The sequence below is a fragment of the Phasianus colchicus genome, chromosome 10 (assembly GCF_987193195.1).
Source record: "Phasianus colchicus chromosome 10, bPhaCol1.hap1.1, whole genome shotgun sequence".
NCBI classification, from domain to species: Eukaryota; Metazoa; Chordata; class Aves; order Galliformes; family Phasianidae; genus Phasianus; species Phasianus colchicus.
In genome coordinates, this window is record NC_143445.1 from 11,301,886 (window position 1) to 11,315,758 (window position 13,873).

The 13,873-nt window shown below is 36.2% G+C and overlaps 1 protein-coding gene across 7 annotated transcripts in view; it reads left to right on the forward strand.

Annotated features, from left to right (window-relative positions):
* PLS1 (plastin 1) overlaps positions 1-13,873 on the forward strand; it is a 39,765-nt gene that overhangs the window by 12,187 nt on the left and 13,705 nt on the right. For 6 of the 7 annotated variants that reach the window (XM_090147340.1, XM_031596292.2, XM_031596293.2 and 3 more), the window contains 7 exons: positions 5,987-6,095; positions 9,142-9,305; positions 10,610-10,739; positions 11,211-11,343; positions 12,205-12,286; positions 12,996-13,161; positions 13,256-13,398. In XM_090147340.1, coding sequence (XP_090003466.1) covers positions 6,026-6,095; positions 9,142-9,305; positions 10,610-10,739; positions 11,211-11,343; positions 12,205-12,286; positions 12,996-13,161; positions 13,256-13,398 — 888 coding nt within the window. In that variant the 5' untranslated portion in view covers positions 5,987-6,025. The remainder of the gene's footprint in view (positions 1-5,986; positions 6,096-9,141; positions 9,306-10,609; positions 10,740-11,210; positions 11,344-12,204; positions 12,287-12,995; positions 13,162-13,255; positions 13,399-13,873) is intronic. The other variant, XM_090147341.1, reaches the window with a different exon arrangement.

Below are 13,873 nucleotides of genomic sequence, written 5' to 3' on the forward strand. Positions count from 1 at the left end.
TCTCAATGATTGTATTTTATAAACATGAAGAAATACTGTTAGCAATTACTGTTAGCATCAGAAAATCCTTGTTAATGTGCACACAGCTCTGTGGGGTCAGAGGTGTTGGTCTGTATTATTTCAGTACCCAGTTTCACAGAGTTTAGTTTTGCTGTTGAGGGTGATGTGCTCGTTAAAAGCACAATTTGCTGTAGTTAAGCAGTTGATGCAAGGAAAAGCAGAGTGTTAGTCTGGGCTGTTGTGGGACTGCACAGGCTGAGGATTGCCTCCCTGCCCAGCGTGGAGCCTTTGAAGCTAGAGAGGCAGGTGTGCAGAGCAGTGGCAGAGGGCATTTCTGCTTAGCGCCCTCTGTTCTGTGCTGCAGCATGCTTACTGCAGGTGAAATGGAGGAGTACAGCCTCAAGGAAACCTTGACACAACACGCTGAAGCAGGAATTTTAAGGAGTTCTGTGTATCAGAGTGCATCTGGGTTAATGTTGAATGAGCAGATGTTGGTTGGCCTGTGGGTGTGAAGTAGGCATGTCTCAAGCCCCTGTTCCAGAACACAGAGGGGATAAAATGCTTCCAGTTTTTTGCTGAGTGCAGATGAAACCTTTCAGACTTGTAGGAAAAAAGCCAAAGCAGGTCACTCATGGCCTGAGACAATCTGTTTGGGCAAATTCAGCCCAAACTGTTCTTGTAGCTGCAAACACCCAAAGGTTTCCAGAACATTTCAGGAAAAATATTTCTGTGAGCTCAGCGTGCAATAGCAGTAGTTCTGAAACAATTTTTCAGAGGTGGTCCTTCTGGTATAGTTAAGTTTTGCATTGATGTTTTTTTATCATTGTTGAATGCTGCAATACAGAGCCCAGGCAGGCTGAGATCGTGTTGAATGATGTATGTGAAGGAAACAGGGTGAAAGTGATAGCATGGATGAATTTGCATGGCTGTTCTGTGCACTCAGCAGCCAAAGGAAGCCAGAGGTGTTCTGTTTGGTTGAAAAGGTAGCACTCTAAACTAAACATACCTGCTTTGTAATAAACTGTTCTTCATCCTGATTTAAGTCTCACAAAATTATTCTGCTAAGTGAAATTATTTTTTATTTATTTCTGTATTAATTTAATTCACATAAACTTAGAGTAATTACTAAATGCTTCTGATGACCAATGTCCAATCTAGTGTTATTTATAAACTCAGGCAGAAAAGACACATCCTCAGACCATTTGATGTAATGAATGTTCACTCTGACTGTATGACATTTAAAGAACTATTTTGTTTGTATAGTTTATTTTTGAGATATCAAAACAGAAGTTCAAAAAAGCACTTTTTAGTTCACGTTACTCTGTTAATGACTGTACCAATAAATGATACCCTGCTTCTTCTTTTCTTTGAAAAATTAGTATCGTGCTTCAGCAGTTCTTTTTTTTACATGTATGCACATCTACTTATGTTTATGTTTACAGAACCAATCACTTTTCTTTCTGTTGTCTCCTTTTTTGAAGTTATACAAGGATTCTCTGCTGCACACAAGTGGATATATATATTCTTTCTAAGGCCCAGTGCTGATAGCCCATTGTTCTGCAGGTGTATTAAATTCCCTCATTCTACCCAAGAGGACAATTAAGTCATCTTTCACTTTAGATAGCACTGTGCATAATTCACATCTTTCTCCTGTAACTCCTCTGATACAAGACAAACTATCTTTCTATATCCTACACAGATCTAAACTCTATCAAATAAAAGTAATGAAATCACTGAGTATTACCAATTGACTGTTCGTTTTCTCATCAAGATTAAAAGACCACACTAAAATGTTTCATGGGCTTCTACTGAAACACCTAAAATGCCCTTTCACACTGTTAAATGTTTAATTTAGTTGGCCCATAATCAGCTTTATATTTGAAGGTCAAGAATAATCTTTGTGTAAGTTAAAAGATCTTTTAGTGTAAGATGTGAAAAAAGGTTGGATAGGAGTTTTAAATTATTGAAAAGACAATAGAGATGTGTGCAGATGTATTCATATGTTCATATAAAGCTGAAATTCTGTCTATCAATGGCAGTTAATTCTAATGCTTCCTATGTACACGAATCTTCTCCTTAGTTCCAATATATTTTCAATTATTTTCCTCCCTGGCAATATACAATTTTCTTTGCATACTGATAAGAGTATCTGATGCATATCCTCATTATAAAGTTCCTTTTTGTTGCCTGATACCTTTGTTTCTCACTGAAGCAGGACAAAACTTCTAACTTAATCAGACAAGAGCTTAAAAGTTGGTTTTAGGAATCCTAGATAAACTAAACCTTGCATTAAACTGTATATCATCTTGAGTCAAAGCCTGATGAGAAAAGAGGAATTTGAGTACTTTGTAATTGAGATGATAATTGGTTATTGGCATGTATTGTTATAAAAGCAGTAATTCTTCTGCACAGCCTGTATTTGGTAACTACAGTAGCTTGGCTACTATTAGAAACTACAAACCTAAGGATGATGCAGAAAGAGAATAGTATTTGCACCAGGGACAGAGGAAATATGTTTTTAATACCAGACAAAAAGAACAGTAACAAAAGAAAATAAGCTCTTGAGTCAGCTTTTGTAATGTCTGTTGTGATTATGGAAGCAGCTGCAGCATGAAAATGGGGCAAATAGAATCTGAAATGAAGAGGTGGAGAAGAAATTGCCAATTGCCTGCAGGGATGAAGGAAATCATTGAGTCTGATTTCATACCAGCTGGTCACTTTTTTTTTTTCTGATAACTTAGGCAATAGGAAAGAAAAAGAAGGGAATTGCAGTTTGGGCTGCTCACATTATCCCTGGCTTTTGCACAGCTGCAAATGCTCCTCCATGCACAAAGGGAATACGGTGGTGATACCAGTAGTAGTTGGCATTAGTGTTGGATGTGGAATGTTTCTAGACTCCATTGTATTGTTTTCAGAAAGCCTTCCAGGAGGAGTAGAAGGTAGGCTAGGGACAGAGGGATGTTGGCTAAGGCTTAGAAGAACATCAAGGATCCTTTCCCCCAAGAAAACAGGACTTGTACCTACCATGTTCTGGAACAGCAAGAGATGATTTAATGTAAGCAAAGGCTACAGAGAGTTTTAATGTCATATGAACGCTGTCAGGGTACAGATAAATGTTATCTGTAAGTGGATATATTTTATTAACAGGCGGCCATAGTTCCAGTAGATGTGTACTTTTGTAGACTTGATGTTGCCTTGTCAGAATTGCCTGGCTGGTGATACATGTGTGCAAGGGATTTGTTAGCACAGGTTCAGTAGCTTCCTGGTTCAGCACTGAAATCATCTGATATATCTAAAAATTCTGAGCACTGCTTTTGCTTTCTCAAACTATGTCTCTTCTGGATGCCAGAACAGTAATTGCAGCACTTCTGTCATTTAACTGACCAACTAATTTACATGGTAATTATGTAATAGGGTATTCAAGACTGTCTCTTTAGAGCTGAGGTATTAGTTTTATTTATCTGCTTCTTTGTAGTATTGATGTTGCTGAAACAACCAGTATCTTTGAAATCCAAGATTGCTGTTTTCTGAAATGGAGTGTGATGGGAAATCTAAGTTAGTAATCATGATAGGAGAAGAGAGAAATAAACTGTATTGCATTTTTTGAAAAACTGTTTGATAAATTTTGACTTGCAGTAAAAATAAGCAATTTAAAACGTGAACGGTATGACAGAAATGTTGTCTTTTGCATCTAGGTGGCTAAATATTTTACTTAGACATCTTGTTTTTGCATGTCAAAGTACTGCCTTCTGTGTCCCTGCAGCTTCAGCCCTTTATGTTTCTTTAGTAATTTAGATTTCAATGTTTGCATTTTTTTCCAATTCATTCTTTGTTTCTTCATTCTTAATTGCCACATCAGATTTCTGTTTAAGATATTTGCATTTCCAAAAACAGCGTGTCCAAAGTGTTCATTTGTTTGTTGCTTTAGTACAACGACTGGTGTGTGCTGCCAGTAAGCTGAGCAAAATGGATGAGTGGGATTTTAAATCAAGTACTTAAATAAGATGGAGTGACATGAAGGAAAAAGACTTAACTCGCCACCCACTCAAGGCCATATCCTGTGTGACTCACAGGAGCAGACTCAGCAATGACAAAATATTAACATAGGTGAAGCAGACAGGATTTAGTTAAAATAGCACATGTTTAAGAACTTTTTTTATTTAGCATCATAGAGGAAAACTAAACTAGTGTGGGTCTACTTAAAAAAAAAAAAAGGCAAAAAAAAAGGCAGAAACTTTAGCTGAGGTGAAATCAGTTGGGTGGTACTTGACTGTCTTGTTCTCTTATACAGCAGTGTAAGTGGAGATAAAGAAATGCCTATGCTGCAGATAGGGCCCAAATGAATGTTCCACTTTTGTACTTTGAGACAGTCACTCACTGTTGTGACAAATGTTTTCTTAAGTTATTTGCTTGAGTGGTCTGGTAATGCAGCTGCTATGTTTAAAGCTTTCTTCAACCTCTTGAAACTTGTTTTCCTTAACATCAAGTCCTTCAGTTGTTACATGAGAATCTCAACTTCCAAGCCATTTTCTTTTTGAAGAAAATGAGCGTGAACTTTAAAACGTGAACTCCTAAGATCATGATTTGGAAATCAGGGGACAGTTCAGTGGCTGTTGAAGTAATGCAATATTACACTTATTTGTCAGACCACAGAAATTTATTTTGTGTTGAAATTGATTTCCCAGTAGAGTAGGTGTAATGCACCTCAGCAGCACTGTAAGCGTCCGTCCACAGTGTTCAGTAGAGCTCCAGGAAACCCATCGGAATCCAGGCCCACCAGTGCATCTCAGCTGCCTGTGCCCCACCACCACCTCTCCTGTGTGCTGCTGCTCTGCGACCGCTCCAGCAGGACTGCTTCTTACTGCCAGGTGGTGAAGGATTGAAAGAGAACTGATGCAGCTAGAATGGAGAAGGAATTATTTTCAAACAAAAGATCAGACTGATGATAGCCGTCTCTTACTCCAAACAAATTCTGATTCCATTGTTCTGGTCTTATACACCAGAGGAGAGGAAGTGTGCAACTGCGCAGCTTTGACAAGGGTATTAATGTTGTTGTCAGTGATTGTTTATAAAATAAAAGCAAAGACAAAGCTCCCGTGAAGTCGGAGTTACAGCACCATCTGTAGCATGCTGTGCACCAGCCCAGTGCCATGCACTGCTCTGCCGTGCTAAGATGAGTGACACAGTAAGATTAATTGTATGCATTCATAGTGGAAAAAGACTAATGCAGTTATAACCTCGCACATTAAGATAATTTGGTGCACCTTCTGTTCAGGCTTGTACTGGTTAACCAAACGCTGAATCACTCTGTTGTAGAGAATATAGGTAAGAGGAAACAAGTATTTGTCATAGGGTGTTATCAGCCCTTGGGCAAGTGTTTAGAGTTTGGATTTGCATTTTTTATGGAGTTGGGTGGAGAGAGTAGCTTCATATTGAGAGTGCTGTCACTGAGCTAAGTTAAGGTCCTTTACTCCCTTTGAGGGTATTACAAAGTCACGGGCTTGTCTGGAGGTGGTAACTTCTGTAGCAGTTGTGGAAGGATGCACCCCTTCTTACTGCTGCTAGGCATCAACTTGAATGTGTCCCACTGAGGATTACTGTGCAAATGCTTAGTACTTTGCAGGACTAGATCTTAATGCTAACCACTAATGAGCAATGATACTGCATTGTACTTAAAAATTAATTTCTCTAAAAGCTTTTTTTTAAAATGTGAGATGATGGTTTTCATGTTGGAAGCATGCTCAAATATTGGGAATTAATTGTTGGTTAATACTTATTCTGTTTGAATGAAGTCATCCAAAGTATGAAAGTTGGTGTTGCTACTGTAAATCCTCAGTTGCTATTACAGAGAGAATTCCTGGGTGTTAAATGTGTGTCAGACCTGGAGCTGCCATTTAGGTCTGGTGCCTCATCCTGAAAATTTGAGTCCTTTATGTTTGTATGTATTTGGGACTAATATGTAGTATTTTCTGTCCATTTTTGTTAGGTAGAAGCAACTGTGGACAGCACTTGTTGCTGTTAGAAGATGGAGAACAACGTAACTACTATCTCTCGTGAAGAACTTGAAGAACTAAGAGAAGCATTCAATAAGATAGGTGTGTTTTGACTAAGAAAATCATAAGGTTGCCGGTAACACTGCAGAGCCGTGTATGCTTTTGCAGAAGAAATCTTTATGGATCAGTTTTTGATAGCACTGTTTTTTTTCTGTTTTTTTCTGTTGCCAGTAATGACTAAGAAAATAGAAATGCTTATTTTAAAACTTTTTTTCATTGAAACTGTATATTTGTTTACATCTTTGAATTTCAGCAATTAAATCACATAATTTAACTTTTCATGAACAGTTGCAATGTTTCTGCTATTTTATTTGCAGCATTTTAGGTCTCAAAATTCAGTTATTGGAACTTGTTAAATCTGAAGAAAATTTTTGATTAAAACTGTTAAATATTCTTATCCTTATTATTGATGTGGATAACTGACTCTCGGTTTCTGCTTGCCTTGCATTCTTTCAAATAGTAATTTCTCTTCTAGTTTGGAAGTGATTTGATCTTTTAAGTTAACATAAATAAATAAATAAAACAATAGTTGTCTTAGCAGCAGCTGAAATCATTGTCAATACCTCCAAAATGTACTTGGAGAGAAAATAATTCTACTTTAAACAAGTGAAAAGTTTATTGTACGGTTAAGGCATGGAAATCATTTGATTAAAAACTGTAAAACAGCTTAAGCCAAAAAGTCTTTGGTATTAGATCTCTGCAGTTCAATAAAGAGACTACTAGCAAGCTGTGTGTTAGAAATGTGTAACTTTGTGAGTAGTATGGAAAGGATAAAATGGGTATTATTCTGTTTCTGTAAATGCAGGTGTCAGGTGGTATCCAGTAAAGCACGAGGAAGTTTAAAACAAGAAGCAGTGACTTTTACTCATGACAAATAATAAAACTGTGAACAGATTGACACTGTTTTTGAGGGCAAAAATATCTAGAAATGCTACAGGAGTGAAATGTGTCCTTTGAAGATAAGTCATGAATTTGTCATAAACAATAATCATCCTGATATATTCTGTAGCTCAGGATAGCTATAGCCTCCAGGAGCTGGAAGGATAGACCAAAGAAAGACTTTTGTGTACATATGTCAGTATAGAGGCAGCTGTTTGGGTAGGTAGCTGCTCACTGGGGATGTTGGACAGCTTGTTTCACACCATCTGCATTCTACTTGCTAAAAAACATTTCTTTCCTTACCCTCATATATGCTTTCTGTAAAACATAATAAATGTAGCTTTTCTTTCATCTTTTCATTTCAGTATCTTTGTGAATGTATTGCTTGTAGCAGCATTGGTAAGCTAAAAGAAAGTGAATGTATTTATGTCTCTGCTTGTTACCATGCAAACTTATCCTCAGTGAAAGATGAAGTCAAAGAACTAACGTGGCCAGTAATCTGAGTGAGATGGGAGTGTGTCCTCTGCTCTTTAGACCACACTTGTTACTGTGTGTGTTGTTATGTGCCTGATGGGTAAGACAGGCAGTGGATGGATTAGTACATGCACACAAAGCTTCACTGTTCAGTGGTTTGTGAACTGTGGGTTGTATCCAAAATAAAAAATGTGGTGGTTATTATCTTTTTTTAACCTTTTGTTAGCACTGAAATGTGACTTTCTTATGAAGCAATGCAGAAGCAGTTTAGTTAGTTTGGATTGCACTGAAATTAGTGAATAACAGCTGTGGCTAATTATGGCTATGCGGTCTAAGCGTAGATCTCTGCTTGTCCTTCTTTAATGTGATATATATTCACTCTGGTATTACTAGCTGAGTTCTGATATTAGAAAAAAATGAGAGGCATATTTACTAGTGAACCCAAAAAAACAAAGGTGGAAGCACAGATTTATTAGAAAAGTGGCCAGTTTACCTTCAATCCATTTCTGACTCATGTTACTTGTGACACTCCCTTCAGTTACTTTGATCATTTGGGGACATGCTATTAATTCACATTTTTGAGAAATTCAGTGTGTTGATGAGACTGAAAATTGTTAAGCATGAAAATGGACGTTATGTCCAGCACTAGTTAAGCTGGTTATGATTTCTTATACTTCACTGAACTTTGTAGTCAATGGACAATAGCTTTGCTGCTTGGAAAGGTACTTTCCATTGAGTAGACCTTGAACTACTGGTAGGATTATTTTAATAGACATACTTAAACATGTACCTGTAAAAGCAGAGTTTACACATACATGCGTTTAAAAAAACAATAACAACAACAAAACTTAAAATATGTTTATTTATGCAATTGGACAAGAATATTTTAGGTCTTTTAAATGGTGCTTTATTGTATTAAGAATTCAACAGCTTTCTGTACTCAGATTGGCCTAAGATCAGAGAACTTTTAATATTTCTCCTCTTTGGTTGTGAGTAATACAAATTACACTGTGTTTTTAAGTGATATGGCCATTCCCTTTTTTATACAATTGTGGAGCTGTACAACGTCTTGCTGAAAAAAGCATTCTGATCCTGTCCATACGTGGATGTTATTGCTGTGATTTTGGGAGCTCATTGTAAGCGTAGGAAGCAGCACAGATTTCTCCCAACAAAGTTGGTCAATAGATTAAGCAAGGTCACCTTTAATAAATAAATACAGATCATCCTGGATTTATTCTTCACAATTAAGCCTTATCACATCAAAAGTTTTCAAGACAGAAAGTCTCTATCAGGTATTAGGATAAGAAACAAAGTATAGAGTCATGTAGAGTTTTTGTGAGTATGTTTTAACAAACGTTTGCATCAGATCTGAATTTGCTAATTGCAGGTAGAATAATACTTTCAGAATATAGTAATTGATCTTTCTTTCACTTTAAGTTTTTCTTGAGAACTTTGCTAGTCTTAAAAAAAGCTTAAATGTTGCTATTTACATATTTGCTATTTTGTCATATCTGTGTTTTTGGATTGTAAGATAGTTCCTGAGAAAATACAGAGCAAGATGTCACATCTCTCATCTGATTGTGTATAATCCACAAGTATTCCTTCATGCTTATGTATGTACGTGATGAGGTCTCAGGAAGAAATATTCTTTTCCTACAGCTTTATTTCTTTTCAACAGTTATTCTACTAGATCTTTTACATAAGCATAAAACCAGCTTTTGTTTTCACTTTGCAGATATTGACAACAGTGGATATGTCAGTGACTATGAGCTTCAGGACCTGTTTAAAGAAGCAAGCCTACCTTTGCCTGGTTACAAAGTCCGGGAGATCATAGAAAAGATTTTTGCAGTAACAGATAGCAACAAAGATGGGAAAATAAACTTTGAAGAATTTGTCTCTGTAAGACGTTCCTTTTGGACTTTCTTTAGTTCAATTGTTTGGACTTTAGAAAACGAATGTGAACTAATTATTGAGCGACTTTCTAAAGAATAGAATGTGATGCTCTTTAATGTGCATGGTGTGCTTAAAAAATGTACATGTGATATGCAACTACAGTGTGTTAAGGGATGTGTGAGCTGGATACAGGAAAGTCTCTTTCAGTAGCTCTCTCCAACTTTGCAGAAAGTGCCCTTTAAGAGAACTGGTATTAATATCATAACAAATATAATGTTTAGGTTGAAATACAAAGATAATGTTATGCTGCTCTACCATCAGCTCCTTTAATACCCAACCACTGGTTCTTTCTATAGTGCATCCTGTAATCATAGTGCTATGTCAGATGTTACTTTGCCTGTCTGATATGTGGGAGTCCCTGTACCATCCAGAATCTATTTTCTTAATGTCAGTTTCAATTTCCTTAAAAATTAGGGGCTGGACTACAGATTTAAGAAACTCTTGGTCAACTGTTGCCCTGGTAATAGAGTTGTTCATTAGATACCAGCCTTTGAGATCTATTTTGTGATACACTAATGTTTATACTACATGTTTATATGATGTATTTTGTGATACACTAATGTTTATACTAGCCATCTCAATGGCTCCTTATGGTGATCAGGACAAGGTTTTGTGAACAAAATTACAGTGATCATATTTGAAGTGCTTAGGGTTTTTTTTCTGATGTAAGTCGCAGTCTATGTCCTTAATAGGAACCAAAAACTTTTGAAGCTGTTGGTTTGTGTGTGTGTGAAGTGATGGCTAGTTTTTGTTCTGTATTTATAGTACTGCTGCTAGTTGCAGCAGGTTGCTTATTTAATCAGTTATTATTGTTTCCTTACAAGATTCTAATTTGCACTGGTTCATAGGCGAGGTACAATTATTTGCATCCAAGTTTTGAACTGTATCTGTAACGTAGAGTTATATCTGTTACCTAAACTACACTGTCAGATCTCTACAGCACAAATTCAGGATGAATCAGTATATCTGATGGTTTATGTGGTTTATGTTGTAGGCCCTTGGAAAAAATCAGTCCACTTGCTTAAGGGCATGTGTACTTACATGTGATGTAGTAACTTTTTTACTACAAAGCTTATAGTGAAGCAAGTAGAAGAAATATGCTCTAGTTGAAAATGTGTTTTCAGGATTTACTGTGAATAACGAAAGTAGGCAGGTCCTCTACTGATTCTTGAGGACTTAATTTCAAACAGTTACTTAAGTATTAAATCATGAATTATCAATCACAAAATGCTCTTTCTTTCTTATTCCAGTTAATTCAGGAATTGAAAAGTAAAGATGTTAGCAAATCTTACCGAAAATCAATAAACAAAAAGCTGGGTATTACAGCACTTGGAGGAACATCAGCAATATCTACTGAGGGGACGCAGCATTCTTATTCAGGTAACAAATTTAGACTCCTTTTCAGTTTTAATGGAGAGAAACTGACTCATCTAGAGTGCAGTTCATCTGACCTAGCTCATGAGCTGTCTAGGTTATGATAAGATGAACTGTGAACTAGAATTTCATGTCTGAGGTATGTGATGAGGTTCAACAATAGCAAGTGTAGGGTCTTGCACGTGGGGAGGAATAACTGCGTGCATCAGTACAGTTTAGGGGCTGATCTGCTAGAGGGGAGCTCTGATGAAGACGACCTGCTGAATTTTCTTGGTTTCCTTTAGAAATTCACCAGTTGTTCAGAGGGTGCAGTAAGGCAAAGATAAGTGTGTTATGGCCATTTCCCTTTCCATGACTGGTTCCTATGAAGCTAGGGAGCTTTACTGCAGATGAAGCTCTTTAATCTAAATCTGGTGTTCAGTGGTACTTGTTCATGGAAGCGAAAATAATTTGTTTCAATGACGTTTTTCTTTTCAGAGGAAGAAAAGGTTGCTTTTGTTAACTGGATAAATAAAGCTCTACAAGATGACCCAGACTGTAAGCACATTCTTCCCATGAACCCATCAGATGCTAGTCTTTTTAAATCCCTTGCAGATGGCATTCTTCTTTGGTGAGTGTGGGGCTGCATGAAAGAGAAAAAACTCTTCTCAAAGGTTAAGTGCTGATCCCAGTGATGTGAATTGAAAAATCCCTGGCAAGCTTTGACATCAGGACTTGACTAATAAATATTTTGTCCAGTGTGTAGGATGGAGAAAAATCTGTTTGCGTATAGAAATTTTGTTTTTCTACATTTTTATGTTTCTCTGTGCATATGTTATAGAAGTTTTTTTCCTCTTTGGATCAATAATCATAAATGCCAGATATGTACAGGCTGTTTATAAGGGAGATAGTTACACAGTTCACCTATTAATTAGATGATATAATTAGAAGTCTTTGCAACTTGAAGTATTAAGTTACTAGATGTACTAAATTGTAGGATGGGAGGAATAGAAATCTGAGTTAAATCTGTTGCAAGGAGTTCATAGCATATCTTTTAACTCTACTCTGCTGTGATTTTGTATTTAGTGAGTAATAGTTCTTAGCACAATTGTAACAAGGCATTAGATCATTCATGGATACAGAATACTGGAGGAATGCAGTCCTGAAGAATTACTTAGTACAAATATTTTCTCTGAAGACTGTTTAACTCTGAATAGTTTACAGTTACAATCTCTCACTGTCTTTATTTGACAACAGGGACTTGGTCTGTTACTTAGTATAAAATGCTCAAATTTCTTTAAGTAGGTATTATGTGGGAGTTTTCTGTATGAATGTACAATTATTTAAGGAGAAAAGATTTAGAGATTGAGGTTGTCTTATTTTTAATCTTGTCAGACATTAACATTTGAAACAAGCTATAAATATTTTATAAGCAATAATGAAATATTATCTGTGAAGTGAAAAAATAAATAAACTGACTTTTCTTTCTTAGCAAAATGATTAACTTTTCACAACCAGATACAATTGATGAAAGGGCTATTAATAAGAAGAAGCTCACTCCTTTCACTATTTCTGTAAGTAAATCTTCCGCTTGAGTCTTCTAATCTCTACTTAATTGAGGAAGATGTGTCAGCAAAGGTGATCTACAGAGACAGAATAAGCACATGTAGTGTATCAAGTATGGTACTGGAAAGGGAAAAAAAAATGTAATAAGACAGCTGTGTCTTCTTCTGCTTGGAATTTTTCGTCTGTCTCAATCATTTACTTTACCTTTAGTATCAACATGTGGAATTGCTGTGATTTTTTTTTTAGTACTGTTTGAGATGCTTGAATAAATGTCAGGCTATGTAAGAGCCAAAAAGATGACTGTGATGACAACAATCTCTTAATATTAAAATCAAAATATAATATCCTCTTAATATCAAAATTCCATATTAACACATTTCTCCACAGTATGAAGTGCCTCGTGTTTTGAACAGTATTTTCTAATTTGTATATGTGATTCTTTTGCACTATAAATTAGGCTTTGATTTGTGATCGAAGCAGTGGAAGATGATCCACAATTTTTCAGTGGGTACATGTTAAGCAGTGTGAATAATGTTTTCAATTATCTGTTGATGAGACATCAGTCCATGAAAAATCTCTTGCTGTATAATGCTTACCATTGAACTAATCATTACTATTTGTAGCTTCAGAAACTTTTAGAAAACTTTGTTTTAATATGGACAAATCTACTAAGATTCACATCCTCATAAATGTATAAAATGTTGCTATTCCAAATAGGAAAACTTAAACCTGGCTCTGAACTCAGCATCTGCAATTGGCTGTACAGTGGTCAATATTGGATCACAAGATTTGCAAGAAGGAAAACCACACTTGGTATTAGGTCTCTTGTGGCAGATAATTAAAGTTGGTCTTTTTGCTGATATTGAGATCTCTAGAAATGAAGGTAAGAGTAATGCCAGCTCTGGCAGTTCGTGGAGTTCTAAAATTAACTGCTTTGAAACCATGATGGCGATGATTTCTTTCAAACTTTTTTTCAGCTCTCATCGCTTTGCTAAATGAAGGGGAAGAACTAGATCAGTTAATGAAGCTTTCCCCAGAAGAGCTCTTGTTACGATGGGTGAACTACCATCTGACCAATGCAGGGTGGCAGAAAATCAGTAACTTCAGTCAAGACATTCGGGTATGCTGTTATCACTGATAACTGAATATAGTGGTACTAAAGCATGCCATGCATAGAAAACAGATGAGCCAGATCAGGAGTATTTAGAATATTAATCAGCTGCTTTTTCTATGCGTATGTTAATCCTATATTTTTTCAACAGTGAATGTTTCGATCTCATATTCTGTTCAGTTGCTTGTACTGAATATTTTCACACCACAGTGCAAAGTGATCATTTCCAACAGGGCCATATTCAGGGCAGTTCCAATATTCTAAATTTTTTATTAGATCTACTTAGGACAATTTGTACTACCCAATTAGTTGCCTTTTTACTTGGCCATCTTTCTCTGCTCCTGGATTTGCAGAAACCTGTAATTTCTTTCTTTTGTTCTTTTAAGAAAGAAGAATATGACTTAAAAGCCTCTCTTGGTTTATATTTGCTAATGTTTATTGCATTTTGTACCTAGCATTTTACAGAAGAATAGGAAGGAATTTA